The following is a 16,119-nucleotide window of genomic DNA, read 5'->3' as shown; positions in this document are numbered from 1 at the left end:
CGTCCCCGTGTGTGTGTGTGCATGCGTCCCCGTGTGTGTGTGTGTGCGTGCGTCCCCGTGTGTGTGTGTGCGTGCGTCCCCGTGTGTGTGTGTGCGTGCGTCCCCGTGTGTGTGTGTGTGCGTGCGTCCCCGTGTGTGTGTGTGCGTGCGTCCCCGTGTGTGTGTGTGTGTGCGTGGTGCGTCCCCGTGTGTGTTGTGTGTGTGTCCCTATGTGTGTGTGTGTGTGTGTGTGTGTGTGTGTGTGTGTCCCTGTGTGTGTTTGTGTGTGTGTGTGTGTGTGTGTGTGTGTGTGTGTGTGTGTGTGTGTGTGTGTGTGTCCGTGTGTGTGCAGTGTCCGTGACAGGGCTGTAACCTTTTTACCATTTGAGTTTTGTCATCAAATTTTCACCAAAGCTTTATTATGAGAATATGGAGAAGGCATATCAATAATTTTGTCAAAAGGTCAAAGGTCAATGTCACATAAAATCATAAATTTTCATGCGATTGACCTGAAATTTTAATAATTTGCATAGTGGGTCAATTCATTTGTTCACCAATCAAAAGCTAGAAGCAGATTGTTTTTTTTTTATATCTAAAGCTCAAAGGTCAAGGCTGTCAGGAATGTCACACATGTTGTTTTGCCAAACTACATCAAATTCATACAAGGGCTATGATCATCACTGTTGCTGACAGGCACACATTGATGTGCACCTCAACTCTGAATTGCGACATTTGCAGCATCGAGTCTTGCATTGCCTCTGGCATGCACAACAAATCATCTCGAGGCAACTTTCTGGGATTGGACTCAGTGACATCAGAATAGGCTCTAGTCCTGAATCACCACGTTTCCATCCCATTTCCACAGGTGCAGGTATGGCACAATGAGCATTTATCCATACAATGGCTTGATAGTGTACTCGCATCAAATGGAAATGAAGAGCATCACTTGTCGGTGACATTGCTTCTGGTTTACCAGTCTTGGAGATCAACATATGTCGTGCTGAATCAACAGAGGTTGTTCTGTGCACATTATATATTCTGCTGTCGAACGCTTCTGCAGATTTGATTGTCTCCACTGCATAAAACCATCCATTTTGATTTTGTATTTTTTTTAAACTGTTTTCGTTATTTTGAGCATACGGAAGAAGGGAAGCCTGGTGTTGGGCTAGCGGTTAGGGTGCCAGCTTAGGATCCTAGGATCCTGGGTTCGAATCCGGGTCGATCGCTGAATTAACGCCAGGGGGGTTGACTCAGCCTGTCATCCTTCCGAGGTCGGCTAATTGAGTACCAGTTCACTGGTAATTCCCTGTTTGTCGTAAAAGGCGACAAACAGGGTTGGCGGCAGGAAGGGCATCCGGCCGTAAAACATTGCTTCAAAAAGGGGACCAACAAAAACAACAACAACCACGGTGCCCGAAAAAGGCCAACCCCCGCTTTGCGGGGGGGAAATGGCCTCTGAAGGTGCTTTTTTTTTTTTTTGAGCATACGGAAGAAGAAGATGTCTGAATAAAAACGGATGCGGATGGGCTTTGCATTTTCAGATGCTTTCTGGTTTAGCAGTTAGAACAGCTGTTTATCTCAATTCCGCTGTTTAAATTTAGAAATTCTGTTTAGGTTAAGAGTTTGTGGAGTGCATTGCATTTTAGTTTTAAAATGTTGTGCGTAAATAAAATAAAGGCACGAACAGTCGAACACCGCCATGTCGGGATTCTATGTACACTGTACAGGGACCGATTCGTCCACCCCTCGCTATGCCAGTGCAGTGGAGTGACACCCTATCCCATGGAAGTATGAATTAAGTAAAAAAATTATTATTAAGTAAAATAAATAAAAACCCCAGAGGGAGAATGACAGCCTCACTTAAATAAATGAATATACACACTTATTTATAAAATCACTAGACATGGTAAATTTAGTGGTTTTTTTTTTTTTTTTTTTTTTTGGTATACAAGGTCGAGGCTCGTGTAAGAGCTAACATTGATCACAAAAAGACAAACTGACACATAAAACATATGACAAAGGGAGCGGGAGAACGAGATGGAGAGCAGGGACATCGGAAGATCTGTGGGAGGGAGAGGGCTTGGGGGGGAGGAGGCATGGGAAGGGGGGGGGGGGCATGGAGAGTTAAAAAAAAAAAAAACATGCGGACACTGCTAGGACTTCCAGGAAAAGTCGAAATTTCAAAAAAGTGGATCTGGGGTGAATTAACGGGGGTAGAAAAGATCAAGGTTTTGGATGGGGGAAGAAAAGAGATGGTGGTGGACCGCTGTTTTAAATACCTGGAGGGAGGAGTGGGATTGAAGAGAGTGAGGGAGTTTGTTCCAGAGGTGGGAGAAAAGAGGAATGAAAGAGTGACGGTGAATAGAGATTTCACTCCAGATTTGGACATTTTTTTAGTCTCCAGCATCCAATCATATCCGAATCCAAATTTTGATGATATGCTTCAATTATGCAATGATAATATCGATCGTGTTTCCAAGCCAAGGTACGTTTGAATAGGCCAAAACAAAATGGCGGCTTAAGAACCCAGTGAGTGGCAGTGGTCTGACAAGATGGTGGGCCACCATATTGGTAAGGCTTTTTCAGGTTTTTTTCTTTTGAGCACTTCGTTAATCATCTTCAAAAACGATGTTATAACACACCCAAACACCCAGTTTTCATCATTGCAATCTGCTGGAGGTCCAGGGGTATGCATGCAAAGTTTGCGGCCACTAGGTTACATGGTTTTGGAGTTATGGAGGAGACAGACAGATGGACGGAAAGACGGCCGGACAGACGGACACTGCCTTTTATTATTATATATAATTTGAGGTTGGCTAACATCAAAGTACACAGAAGGTGACCTCAGACAAATGATAATTTGAACAGAGCAGAAAGAAGATGTGCAATAGAAGTAGAATAGGTATATAGGATTGCAGGCACCGATTTGAGGGTTGCACTTTGGTCCTTTCTCCCCCGTTTATGGAACGGTCTTTGTGAGATGCTTCAATGGCACTCTTCCCTCCAGAGGTTCAAGTAAATTGTGCACCACCATCTCGTGTATTTGTAAACTTGTATACCCCCATTAACCCCACTTGATCTAACCCTCTTACTTACAGCTTACTACGTTTCCTCTCTGTTCATTTATTCCATTGCTTGATGTATCCAATTATTGCTCCAATGTCAGTTTATTGGCATCCTCCTCTATCATTCCATGAGCCCAGATATTATTTACACAAAAAATTAAAAGGTTGAAGATGTTAAATTCTGAGCATGATTAGCCAGTCAATTCCACTGAAAAATAAATTATGTTCCGAAATATAATTGCTTCTCATACAGTATTGCCTTCACGAAGAGTCGAAGATGGATAATAATGTGCGGACATCCAGTAATCACAATTGAACGGTGAGGGCATTGCGAAATTAATCCTCCTGCAGGCTAATTTAACAACAACAAAATTCTCATATATTGGTCATCGATGTCTGTCTCTGAAGCAGGTCATATGTCCAAGTATTGGAGCTATTGATGATGCAATACATGGTGCAATAGTTCCTCCTGTGTTTCTGCTGGGCGCACGTGATCTGCCGGAAACCCCTTCTCAGTTTCAATGATGTATATAGCGTTTCTTTAATTTAATTCCTACCGAAGCGTGCAGACAGACAACCAAGCACCAGGGGTGTGTTCCGTTACCAAGCAGCTATCTAGAACTTGCCAAACCAGCCGTTCCTTATCAACGATTTCAAATGGAGTGCTTGCTTGAGTGCTTAAGCCACTTGACGAGTGCTCTACAGGTAACTTGGTAACTGAACACATCCAGTTCACGTCTTTGTAGCTGCCATGCAACTCTTCCATTCGGAGTCTTGGAAACCGGTGGTTTAAACCCCGTCCGAGTCATACCAAAAACGTTTAAATGGTACGTGCTGCTTCCTTGCAGGATGCTCCGCATTTTAAAGGATAGTGCACAGACAAACAACGCTGGGTAGGCAATGGCAAACCACCTAGTAAAAGCCTAGTCAATAAACCGCTTTGGCAGCACCAACGGTCTGTAGAGTACAGTACATGAAATCAAATCAGTGTGCCTGTCAGGAGGTGTTTATTTGATTGCACTTAATTTCATATTCAAAATGTAACTACCTTGAGATAAACACTAAAACAACGTAGGAGACGTGCTCACACATTCAATTTACAGTTCACTTCACTGACATTTCTGTCTTGATGACTTTAGTCAAAATAAGTTAACATGTGGTCCTTTTAGTAATGTACGTGTAGATATTCACAGTGAGAAATACATGGGCATGTCTCCAATACGACCATAGACTACAAGATAAAAGACAACTACAGATGCATTCAAATTACACCGCCCACATGCCAAATTAATAAATAACACATCCTCCAGCACCTGGCGATGCCGCTATACAGCACATGGAGAGGGAATTGGGAGGGAGCGGTGTACAATAATTGGTTGATTAATTGCATAAATAAAATAAATAAAAAATGATCATAAAATAATTAATTTCTTAATCAATTTGATAATAGCATACCTAAAAACCACCAGTGTTTCATCTGAAGCTGTAACTTTTTGAAAATTAATTAAATGTCATTAATCAAAAAAAAAAAATTGATGAATTGAATGATCAATAAATAATTAATCGATTAATTGATTCATCAATAATTCAAAAACAAGTACAGATACATTCAAATTACACCGCCCCCATGCCAAATTAATAAATAACACATCCTCCAGCACCTGGCGATGCCGCTATACAGCACATGGAGGGAATTGGGTTGATTAATTGCATAAATAAATAATTGGTTGATTAATGTACGTACAATAATTGACTTGACTGAACACAATAATGTACGTACAATAATTGAATTATTGACAATAATTGGTTGATTAATTGCATAAATAAAATAAATAAAAAATGATCATAAAATAATTAATTTCTTAATCAATTTGATAATAGCATACCTAAAAACCACCAGTGTTTCATCTGAAGCTGTAACTTTTTGAAAATTAATTAAATAAGTCATTAATCAAAAAAAAAAAAATTTGATGAATTGAATGATCAATAAATAATTAATTAATCGATTAATTGATTCATCAATAATTCAAAAACAAGTACAGATACATTCAAAGTATTGAATTTCAAATTACATTTACAATTTCAATTTCAAATTACAATTTCAAATTTCAAATAAATTACAAATTCAAAGTAATACATTCAAAGTATTGAAACAGATACATTCAATGCCGTAGGCCCCCATGCCAAATAAATAAATACCATCCTCAGGCATGGCATTACCAGGGGGCCTACGGCACCCGGGGATACCGCCATGCAGCACGTAGAGATGGTATTGGGAGGGAGCGGTGTACAATAATTGGTTGATTGCATAATTAAAATCAATAAACAGAAACCGTAAAATAATTTCTTTCATCAATTGACTAATAGCATACCTCAACCACCAGTGTTTCATCCGAATCTGTAACTTTTTGAAAACGAACGAAATAACTAATTAATTCACGCTGTAGAAACCAAAGCTTTTAGAATCAGTGGTATCTCCCGCGATGAAGCCGATTCTGAGGGCCTTTCACTCGCTCACCACAGGCAGGTAGGTAGGTAGGTAGGTAGGTAGGTAGGTGGTCTTTCTGTCTTCTACAGACTCCTCTCTGGGCTAGCTCCCACAGTTCTGTCGGTGCTCTGTCCCCCAAATATTCCTTCAGGTCGCACAAGATCTGCCAGGAACCCTCTTCTGGTGAAACTGCCAAAATCAAGACTCGCTGCTTACATACACTCTTTAATTCCTCATTTTTCCCACCTCTGGAACAAATTCTTGTTGAAATGAATTTAGATCAAAATTGATGATTTTAGAAGTTTGACCTAGAGTTGACCTTTAACCTTTTGACCTCAAAAATAGTTGGTTTCCCAATTCAGTGAGGCACTATATAAATGCTGATAAATCTTCAAGTCAATCAGATGAAAATTGATGGGTTTTTAGATGAAAATTCATGATTTTGGAAGTTTGACCTTGAGTCGACCTTTGACATTTTGACCTCGAAAATAGTTGGTTTCCCTATTTAGCGACTCGATGTGCAAATGCTGTTCAATTTTCAAGTCAATCGGATGAAAATTGAGGATTTTTGAAACTTGGCCTATGTTGACCTTTTGGCCTATGTTGACATCAAAAATAGTTGATGGTAGACTTCAGTGACCACATATGCAAATCCTCTTCGAATTTCAAGTCAATTTGGATGAAATTGCATGAAAATTGAGGATTTCAGAAATTTGACAAAGTTGGATTTTAAAGTGTCACTGTCTTTGTGAGTGAGTTTCATTTGCAGCTAAAATTGTAATTGGAAGCCTTTTTAATGCAGAGTACCAACAGAGACATGCGTGCTGTAATTTTAAGAATGATAAATTAAGCTACATTGGAACATGGTAAGAAGCTAGAAAGAGTTTATAATGAATGATAAAGGAAGATGCAGCTCACTCTGGAGCAAGAGCACTTCGGGAGAAGAATGGAAATGCAGGGTCAGTGCCCTGGAATTGCTGGAATCAACAGAAACCTGTCTACAGAGATAAGTTCCATGCCCCCACTTCTTCTCCTCCTTCAGACTCGCACATTCTTTCAGTCTACAACTTGTGAAATGATGGGATACATCTGGACCTGGCGTCAGCTTGTCTCGGAACTTAATGAACTGTGATGACCTTTTAAGACCTATCTGCTCTTTCTCCTTCACACTCAAAGAACCCACACAACTATATAGTCGACAGAACCTGTGTGGACGTCCGCAGTGTGTTGTGTTAATGAAGTGTATGTGACTGTAATCTGTTTTTAGCAAGTATTAAATAAATTGTTCACAAGACAGCGAAAATCTCTGTCTCTCGGTCATCTTATTGAGTAGAGAAAATAGCTACAACACACCTATAACAAAAATGTCACAATATGTTGTGATGGCAATCCATAATAAGATTGTAGTGTTGTATTGTGGTGTCATTCCAACCTTGTAATTATTGTCATTCCTTCCTACCTGGTTCGGTTGTTATTTGGGGGGTTCCATCCTTACACGTTTTTTCATTTTTAATAAATTGTTTTTTTTTTCTGACTTGTATACGGTGTATACTAGCAGGAGTACCCGGCGTTGCTCGGTGCTCTTCTAATCCTGTTGACATTGTGAAGTAATCAAATTGTTTTGTTTTTTTTCCTATTTTTGTGGGGGCCTAAAACACTTGCCTACACCTGCTGAGGAATGGGGCCAGCGATCATTTAATATCTATATTATAATAGGCTATGGTGATTCTGTCTGTCTGTCTGTCTGTCTGTCCGGGGGTGTGGCTTACTCCGTTTAGACATTAGCTCCACCCATTCTGGGAGAGGCTTCATGTAAACAAATACTGTATCCACCATTTTATTAACTCAAACAGCTTTGAGGCCTGTTTAGTTAGGCCCATGCTGTCTTTCTCTCTCTCACAGGTTTACTTCAACTCTAATTCGATAAATCATTTCATTTTTAACAGTCGCTAACATAGTTTTAGACTCTGTTGAAAAAAAACAAACAACGGGAAGAGAATCCCATGAAAGTTTCCATTTATAGAACGAAATGAATTCTCAAAGGCCTGTAAAATAAAGCCCATTCATCGAGTCACCCTCAAGATTTTATCTCGAATTCACCATCTGATTTAATTTTTATCGATGGTTTTAGACTCGGTGTCAGAAATAATTGAGAACATTAATGCACACACGGGAAAATGCAGAGATATATTTTTTTAAATCGCGCCACGATGATGCACGAAAATACACCGCCTAAAATAAGTCTTTGAAAATGTCGACATACATTAAAAATTCGCTTTTTCTTTTCCGTTAAGATATCTTACTTTTACTTTTGATGACAGTCATCACAAAACGACATATATTTCTTCGTTCTTATTTCATTCAACATTATTATCCAGAAGTAAAAACTAAAATATGTTTCAGGAAATTACCGAGAGATATTTCTTCGTTTTTTTTATTAGTTATGTGCGCATACACTTTAAATAGGTTTATTTGAAATCTTTAATTTTCACAATGTAATTTACTTGCCATTTGTCATTTGATGATTACGAGCGACTTCCTCTTGAGGATCGTGACAATTCATGTGTTGCGTGGAAACTTCCATTTCCAAAATGAATGAGACGGGAGAGGAGTGAGGAGCGAGGGTTTGGAGAGCGAGGAGCTAGGGGTTGGAGAGCGAGGAGCTAGGGGTTGGAGAGCGAGGAGCGAGGGCTTGGAGAGCGAGGAGTTGGAGAGCGAGGGGTTGGAGAGCGAGGGGTTGGAGAGCGAGGGGTTGGAGAGCGAGGAGCTAGGTGTTGGAGAGCGAGGAGCGAGGGGTTGGAGAGCGAGGAGCGAGGGCTTGGAGAGCGAGGAGTTGGAGAGCGAGGGGTTGGAGAGCGAGGGGTTGGAGAGCGAGGAGCTAGGTGTTGGAGAGCGAGGAGCGAGGGGTTGGAGAGCGAGGAGCTAGGGGTTGGAGAGCGAGGGGTTGGAGAGCGAGGGGTTGGAGAGCGAGGGGTTGGAGAGCGAGGGGTTGGAGAGCGAGGGGTTGGAGAGCGAGGGGTTGGAGAGCGAGGGGTTGGAGAGCGAGGGGTTGGAGAGCGAGGGGTTGGAGAGCGAGGGGTTGGAGAGCGAGGGGTTGGAGAGCGAGGGGTTGGAGAGCGAGGGGTTGGAGAGCGAGGGGTTGGAGAGCGAGGGGTTGGAGAGCGAGGGGTTGGAGAGCGAGGGGTTGGAGAGCGAGGTGTTGGAGAGCGAGGTGTTGGAGAGCGAGGTGTTGGAGAGCGAGGGGTTGGAGAGCGAGGGGTTGGAGAGCGAGGGGTTGGAGAGCGAGGGGTTGGAGAGCGAGGGGTTGGAGAGCGAGGGGTTGGAGAGCGAGGGGTTGGAGAGCGAGGGGTTGGAGAGCGAGGGGTTGGAGAGCGAGGGGTTGGAGAGCGAGGAGTTGGAGAGCGAGGAGCTAGGGGTTGGAGAGCGAGGAGCGAGGGGTTGGAGAGCGAGGAGCGAGGGGTTGGAGAGTGAGGAGCGAGGGTTTGGAGAGCGAGGAACGAGCAGTTGGGGAGCGAGGAGCTAGGTGTTGGAGAGTGAGGGGCTCGGGGTTGGAGAGTGAGGAGCGAGGGATTGGAGAGTGAGGAGCGAGGGATTGGAGAGTGAGGAGCGAGGGTTTGGAGAGCGAGGAACGAGCAGTTGGGGAGCGAGGAGCTAGGTGTTGTAGAGCAAGGAGCAGGGGTTGGAGAGCTCGGAGCAAGGGGTTGGAGAGTGAGGAGCGAGAGGTTGGAGAGCGAGGAGCTAGGGGTTGGAGAGCGAGGAACGAGCAGTTGGGGAGCGAGGAGCTAGGTGTTGGAGAGTGAGGGGCTCGGGGTTGGAGAGTGAGGAGCGAGGGATTGGAGAGTGAGGAGCGAGGGATTGGAGAGTGAGGAGCAAGGAGTTGGAGAGTGAGGGCCGATTGGAGCGGAGAGTGAGGAGCGATTGGAGCGGAGAGTGAGGAGTGATTGGAGAGGAGAGTGAGGAGCGATTGGAGAGGAGAGTGAGGAGGAGTGGGATTGGAGAGGCGTGAGGGTGGAGAGAGGAGAGTGTCAGGTAGAGAGGAGTGAGGCGTCACATATTATGTGAAATAAATAAATTGTGTTCATAAAACCATTTCTGGATCTGATGAATTGCCAGTAACCATTTTGTAAAATTTAATGTGCAGCATCTAAATCAAGATATCCAAATGTCACACACGTCCATGCCCGTGGGATTCCCACAGGTGACCCCACTAGTTACCTAATATTACAGCGATTTTAAAAATTCCAACTTTTTGTTTAAAAAAACAACACTTTTTTGCCTAAAACACTCCCTGGCACTCACTGATGAACCTCTAACAGTTTGACGAAGATCCATTTGGCCATCTCTGAGAAAACTGGCGACAGGCACACAAACACAAATACATACAGATGCACACACTTTTTATAGAATAGATATAATACATAAAAAGGAGAAAAGTTGTGCCCCACCTTCTTGGTGTAGCAATCGCCTCCACCGCTTCGCATAGACTTCGCTCAATTCTATGTAGAGTGGTAGCCGCACCATCATGCTTCGGGGCACAGGGTTAGGGTCGAGAAAAGGTTTTTGGGTGTACAACACAACAACAACATGCATTTTAAGGCCATTTTCCATGCTGGAGCGGGGGTTGGCCTTGCGGTCCCCATGACAATCTTCTCCATTTTGCCCTATTTTCCGCATCTCTCCTTGTTAACCCCCTTGCCCGCATTTATTCTTCCACCATCTTTAGCCAAGTCTTCCTCGGTCTTCCCCGTTCTCTACTTCCTTCTACATTCATTTCCATCACTCTTCTCAACCAGTCACTTTCATCCTTCCTCAACACATGACCAAACCATCTCAACCTGTTCCTCTTCACAGCATCAATCACAGGCTCTATTCCCATCATCTTTCGCAATTCATCATTTGTCTTCCTCTCTCTCAACGATACTCCGCACATCCACCGAACCATTCGCATTTCCACCCTTTCCAGCCTTCGTTGCTGCTCTACATTCATTACTCATGTAGTGTAAGGTGTAATAATCATGGTTTGGGTGTAAGGAAACAATAATCATGCAATTAGCGTATGGATGTTGGGAGCAGAGCACAGAAAGCACTGTTACTGGCAAGAAGCAGCAGAGCAGGAATAACAGTGTTGGTACCACGTTTTCAGACAGGTCGGTTTTCAGTCAGGTTGGTCTCGTGACTGCCACTCGTAACATGTAACCCAGTGCTACCTGCCGCAGGGTCGGGTAGTCGCCGATTAAACCGACCACCCTCACTGGCTTGCCAGTGGGGAGGGTGACTGTGACACTATGCAGGATTAAATACATCACCTGCCAAAGGGGGGATGAGCTCCCTTCGGGAGCCAACGGCCTTAGGGAGCCAACGGCCTTAGGGAGCCAACGGCCTTAGGGAGCCAACGGCCTTAGGGAGCCAACGGCCTTAGGGAGCCAACGGCCTTAGGGAGCCAACGGCCTTAGGGAGCCAACGGCCTTAGGGAGCCAACGGCCTTCGGGAGCCAACGGCCTTCGGGAGCCAACGGCCTTCGGGAGCCAACGGCCTTCGGGAGCCAACGGCCTTCGGGAGCCAACGGCCTTCGGGAGCCAACGGCCTTCGGGAGCCAACGGCCTTCGGGAGCCAACGGCCTTCGGGAGCCAACGGCCTTCGGGAGCCAACGGCCTTCGGGAGCCAACGGCCTTAGGGAGCCAACGGCCTTAGGGAGCCAAAGGCCTTAGGGAGTCAACGGCCTCAGGGAGCCAACGGCCTCAGGGAGCCAATGGCCTCAGGGAGCCAACAGCCTTTGGGAGCATCTCCAGTAAGGAGATGGTGTCTCCTATAAAAACACCCATCTAGTTGGACCGATTTTTCAGGTTGTAGGCTGTAGACAGCAACCGCTCAGGGTAGTACTACCGTTTGGACTTAGGAGCGTTAAAGTGGTGCCCGGAACCATCTTACACTCTCCGTGTCAGGATTGCTGGTCTTATTTACTGTCTCACTCAAGCTATCACTACCGGGCTAGATTCAACCTCTCTTTCTTACAAACAAACATCATACACTTTTCTGACTCATTTTCACTCCTCACCTTCACATTATCTGTCTTTTATTTGTCTTTCTTCACAATGCAGTTATTATATTTAAGGCCTGGCCTTGATGAGGACTATATATAGTCCATGACTATATAGTCCTTCAACATAAAAAAAAAAGTTGCTGACATTCACAAAATGTTCAAGCAGGTGTTGCAGTGCCGACATTATGGTACTGAAAGCAACGAGGAGAGAAAATGAGATGGCTTTCAGGAAGATTGTGCTGACACCATGCAGCAGACCAGTAAATGTTAATGTGTATCCAGGGAACAAGGAGCTGAGAGTGTGGTGCTGATATCGATCAGCAGAGAACAGGGAGATTGGTGCCAGGAAGTTGGTGTTGAACGCAATGAGTAGGAGAGAAGGGAGAGGGGTGCTGGTGCTGGTAGCAATAAGCATTAGAGAGAAGCACATACATGGTGCTGACAGTTATGGTGCTGGAAAGAGCAAAGAGAAAGGAGGATAGGTGTTGCAAATATGGTGCGAGCAGCAAAGAGCAGAGAGTGCACTGGTAATCTAATGTAGGCCTAGGCCTATGAGAATGGTTCATGGAGTAAGATATACTCGTGATGTTACATTTTACACAAGTTCCTGAGCTCGTTTAAGGACTAGTACAACCACCTAACGCGGCTCTGACAGACAAACACAAGCATGTGTGTACCTCATGGTACCCTGACATCACTAACCCGAACAGCTGCAGCAGCTTCTTCCATGGAACCGCAAATAGAGGAAATTAGGAAACGACGAGAGTCAACTAAAAAGTGCAATCGCTCTTCACTGTCACAACCCGGAACTCGCCACGGTGGCACGGCCAGCGATGGGCAAGCCCTGATGACGTCACGCTCATCTTATTTACTTTCAACTTTTTTACCGTGAGATTTCCAAATTAAAGCTTATTTAAATCCTGCATCTGCAATGTAGGCTACAAATTAATTATATGTCTTTTAAAGAGAATATAATCTGTATAACCAGTGCGATGTTAAAAAAATCGAAGATAAAATGACTCCACTACACCACTAGAAATGATACCGCCTGCTACACTGCTAAAAACATTCACACTTACAATACTTGCATAGTAATGCTAATTTTGCGACGATAAAGGTAACTCTAACAATAATTTTAAGTTTGTATAGAGTATTTAAAGTTTGTGTCGTGGTTATTGTCTTTAAATGGTACAACCTCGATGGAGAATTACAAAATGGGCGGATGCAACTTTGGGCTACTTCCAGTTAGCGACAACCTCCGCTATTTCAGCGCGGTGAAAACAAGTCCCTAGCAACGACTTGAACACCATTGTTTTTTGTGATACAAATTCTGCAATGTAGGCTACAAATTAATTATATGTCTTTTAAAGAGAATATAATCTGTATAACCAGTGCGATGTTAAAAAAATCGAAGATAAAATGACTCCAATACACCACTAGAAATGATACCGCCTGCTACACTGCTAAAAACATTCACACTTACAATACTTGCATAGTAATGCTAATTTTGCGACGATAAAGGTAACTCTAGCAATAATTTTAAGTTTGTATAGAGCATTTAACGTTTGTGTCGTGGTTATTGTCTTTAAATGGTACAACCTCGATGGAGAATTACAAAATGGGCGGATGCAACTTTGGGCTACTTCCGGTTAGCGACAACCACCGCTATTTCAGCGCGGTGAAAACAAGTCCCTAGCAACGACTTGAACACCATTGTTTTTTGTGATACTGTTCGTAATTACGTGGATGGATGGAGATTATGGTTTTACCTCCTGTCTATTTGGTTGTCTGTCAGTATATGAGGAAGATATCTCAAAAGGTTGTCGACGGATTCGGACGAAATTTGGTGGATCAATTGAATGGTGTGGATTGCTTTCCCTATAGTAATAGTATAACTAGAAGATCTGAGTTTTCCGGGACCTCCTAACTCAGGCAAGTCATTTAAAAGAACATGGTCTCCAGACTGCAAAAATGAACTTCTCAACTTGCCATCAGAGTTCTTTTTGCTCATCTCCACAGACTTCCGAGAACTTTCGGTGGCGATCCGATATGCTTCCCTCATGCAATGCTGCCATTTTCCCACATATTTTTCCCATATACTCTCGATGATTACTGGTACCTGGATCAGGATCCAGGTGAAAGAAAAGGACAAGGGGAATCTTACTGATCGACTACTTACTGATCATACTGATCATAGAGAAGGTAAAGAGGAGAGAACCCTGCTATCTCGTTTTGAGTGCAACTGCAGGCCTATTCAGAGATTCCATTTTTACATATTCCCGATTCAGGGATTCCATATTCAGAGATTCCTTATTCAGACATTCCTTATTCAGGGATTCCATATTCAAAGATTCCTTATTCAGAGATTCCTTATTCAGACGTTCCTTATTCAGGGATTCCATATTCAAAGATTCCTTATTCAGAGATTCCTTATTCAGACGTTCCTTATTCAGGGATTCCATATTCAGAGATTCCAAATTCAGAGATTCATTATTCAGACGTTCCTTATTCAGGGATTCCATATTCAGAGATTCCAAATTCAGAGATTCCTTATTCAGACGTTCCTTATTCAGGGATTCCATATTCAGAGATTCCAAATTCAGAGATTCCTTATTCAGACATTCCTTATTCAGGGATTCCATATTCAAAGATTCCTTATTCAGAGATTCCTTATTCAGACGTTCCTTATTCAGGGATTCCATATTCAGAGATTCCTTATTCAGAGATTCCCGATTCAGACATTCCTTATTCAGGGATTCCATATTCAGAGATTCCAAATTCAGAGATTCATTATTCAGACATTCCATATTCAGAGATTCCTTATTCAGAGATTCCCGATTCAGACATTCCTTATTCAGAGATTCCATTTTCAGAGATTCCAAATTCAGAGATTCATTATTCAGACATTCCATATTCAGAGATTCCTTATTCAGAGATTCCCGATTCAGACATTCCTTATTCAGGGATTCCATATTCAGAAATTCCAAATTCAGAGATTCATTATTCAGACATTCCATATTCAGAGATTCCTTATTCAGAGATTCCCGATTCAGACATTCCTTATTCAGAGATTCCATTTTCAGAAATTCCTGATTCAGAGATTCCTTATTCAGGGATTCCATATTCAGAGATTCCTTATTCAGGGATTCCATATTCAAAGATTCCCTATTCAGAGATTCCTTATTCAGACATTCCTTATTCAGGGATTCCATATTCAAAGATTCCTTATTCAGAGATTCCTTATTCAGACATTCCTTATTCAGGGATTCCATATTCAGAGATTATTTATTCAGAGATTCCTTATTCAGACATTCCTTATTCAGGGATTCCATATTCAGAGATTATTTATTCAGAGATTCCCGATTCAGACATTCCTTGTTCAGAGATTCCATTTTCAGAAATTCCTGATTCAGAGATTCCTTATTCAGGGATTCCATATTCAGAGATTCCTTATTCAGAGATTCCATTTTCAGAAATTCCTGATTCAGAGATTCCTTATTCAGGGATTCCTGATTCAGAGATTCCCGATTCAGACATTCCTTATTCAGAGATTCCATTTTCAGAAATTCCTGATTCAGAGATTCCTTATTCAGGGATTCCATATTCAGAGATTCCTTATTCAGGGATTCCATATTCAAAGATTCCCTATTCAGAGATTCCTTATTCAGACATTCCTTATTCAGGGATTCCATATTCAAAGATTCCTTATTCAGAGATTCCTTATTCAGACATTCCTTATTCAGGGATTCCATATTCAGAGATTATTTATTCAGAGATTCCTTATTCAGACATTCCTTATTCGGGGATTCCATATTCAGAGATTCCTTATTCAGAGATTCCAAATTCAGAGATTCCTTATTCAGACATTCCATATTCAGAGATTCCTGATTCAGAGATTCCTTATTCAGGGATTCCATATTCAGAGATTCCTTATTCAGACATTCCTTATTCAGGGATTCCATATTCAGGGATTCCATATTCAGAGATTCCTTATTCAGAGATTCCTTATTCAGAGATTCCTGATTCAGAGATTCCTTATTCAGGGATTCCATATTCAGTGATTCCTTATTCAGAGATTCCTTATTCAGAGATTCCTTATTCAGAGATTCCTTATTCAGACATTCCTTATTCGGTGATTCCTTATTCAGAGATTCCATATTCAGGGATTCCATATTCAGGGATTCCATATTCAGGGATTCCTTATTCAGAGATTCCATATTCAGGGATTCCATATTCAGGGATTCCATATTCAGGGATTCCATATTCAGACATTCCTTATTCAGACATTCCTTATTCAGGGATTCCATATTCAGTGATTCCTTATTCAGAGATTCCATATTCAGTGATTCCTTATTCAGACATTCCTTATTCAGGGATTCCATATTCAGTGATTCCTTATTCAGAGATTCCTTATTCAGAGATTCCGTATTCGAGAAATCCTTGCAGTTTGACTTCTACTTCTCTGAGAGCATCCTTGACGTCATATTGAACTGCTCGACCTGGCCATTTCCCCATGAGGTGTCAGGTTGTGCTTCTTGACCCCGCCA

At 42.6% G+C, this 16,119-nt stretch overlaps 1 protein-coding gene across 2 annotated transcripts in view; it reads right to left on the bottom strand.

The window, feature by feature from the left end:
- The window catches only part of PDXDC1 (pyridoxal dependent decarboxylase domain containing 1), a 97,593-nt gene extending 85,147 nt beyond the window's left edge, over positions 1 to 12,446 (bottom strand). Inside the window, exons 1-2 of one of the 2 annotated variants that reach the window (XM_068117194.2) lie at positions 12,275 to 12,446; positions 9,978 to 10,057 (exon numbers count right to left, since the gene is read on the bottom strand). In XM_068117194.2, coding sequence (XP_067973295.1) covers positions 9,978 to 10,057; positions 12,275 to 12,301 — 107 coding nt within the window. In that variant the 5' untranslated portion in view covers positions 12,302 to 12,446. Of the gene's footprint in view, positions 1 to 9,977; positions 10,058 to 12,249 lie in introns of both variants that reach the window. The other variant, XM_068117195.2, reaches the window with a different exon arrangement.
- Positions 12,447 to 16,119: the final 3,673 nt, after the last annotated feature.

The sequence above is a fragment of the Myxine glutinosa genome, chromosome 5 (genome assembly GCF_964187855.1).
Source record: "Myxine glutinosa chromosome 5, kmMyxGlut1.1, whole genome shotgun sequence".
NCBI lineage: Eukaryota > Metazoa > Chordata > Myxini > Myxiniformes > Myxinidae > Myxine > Myxine glutinosa.
Note: the sequence above shows the minus strand (reverse complement) of the source record. Positions and strands in the feature narration are given on the sequence as shown.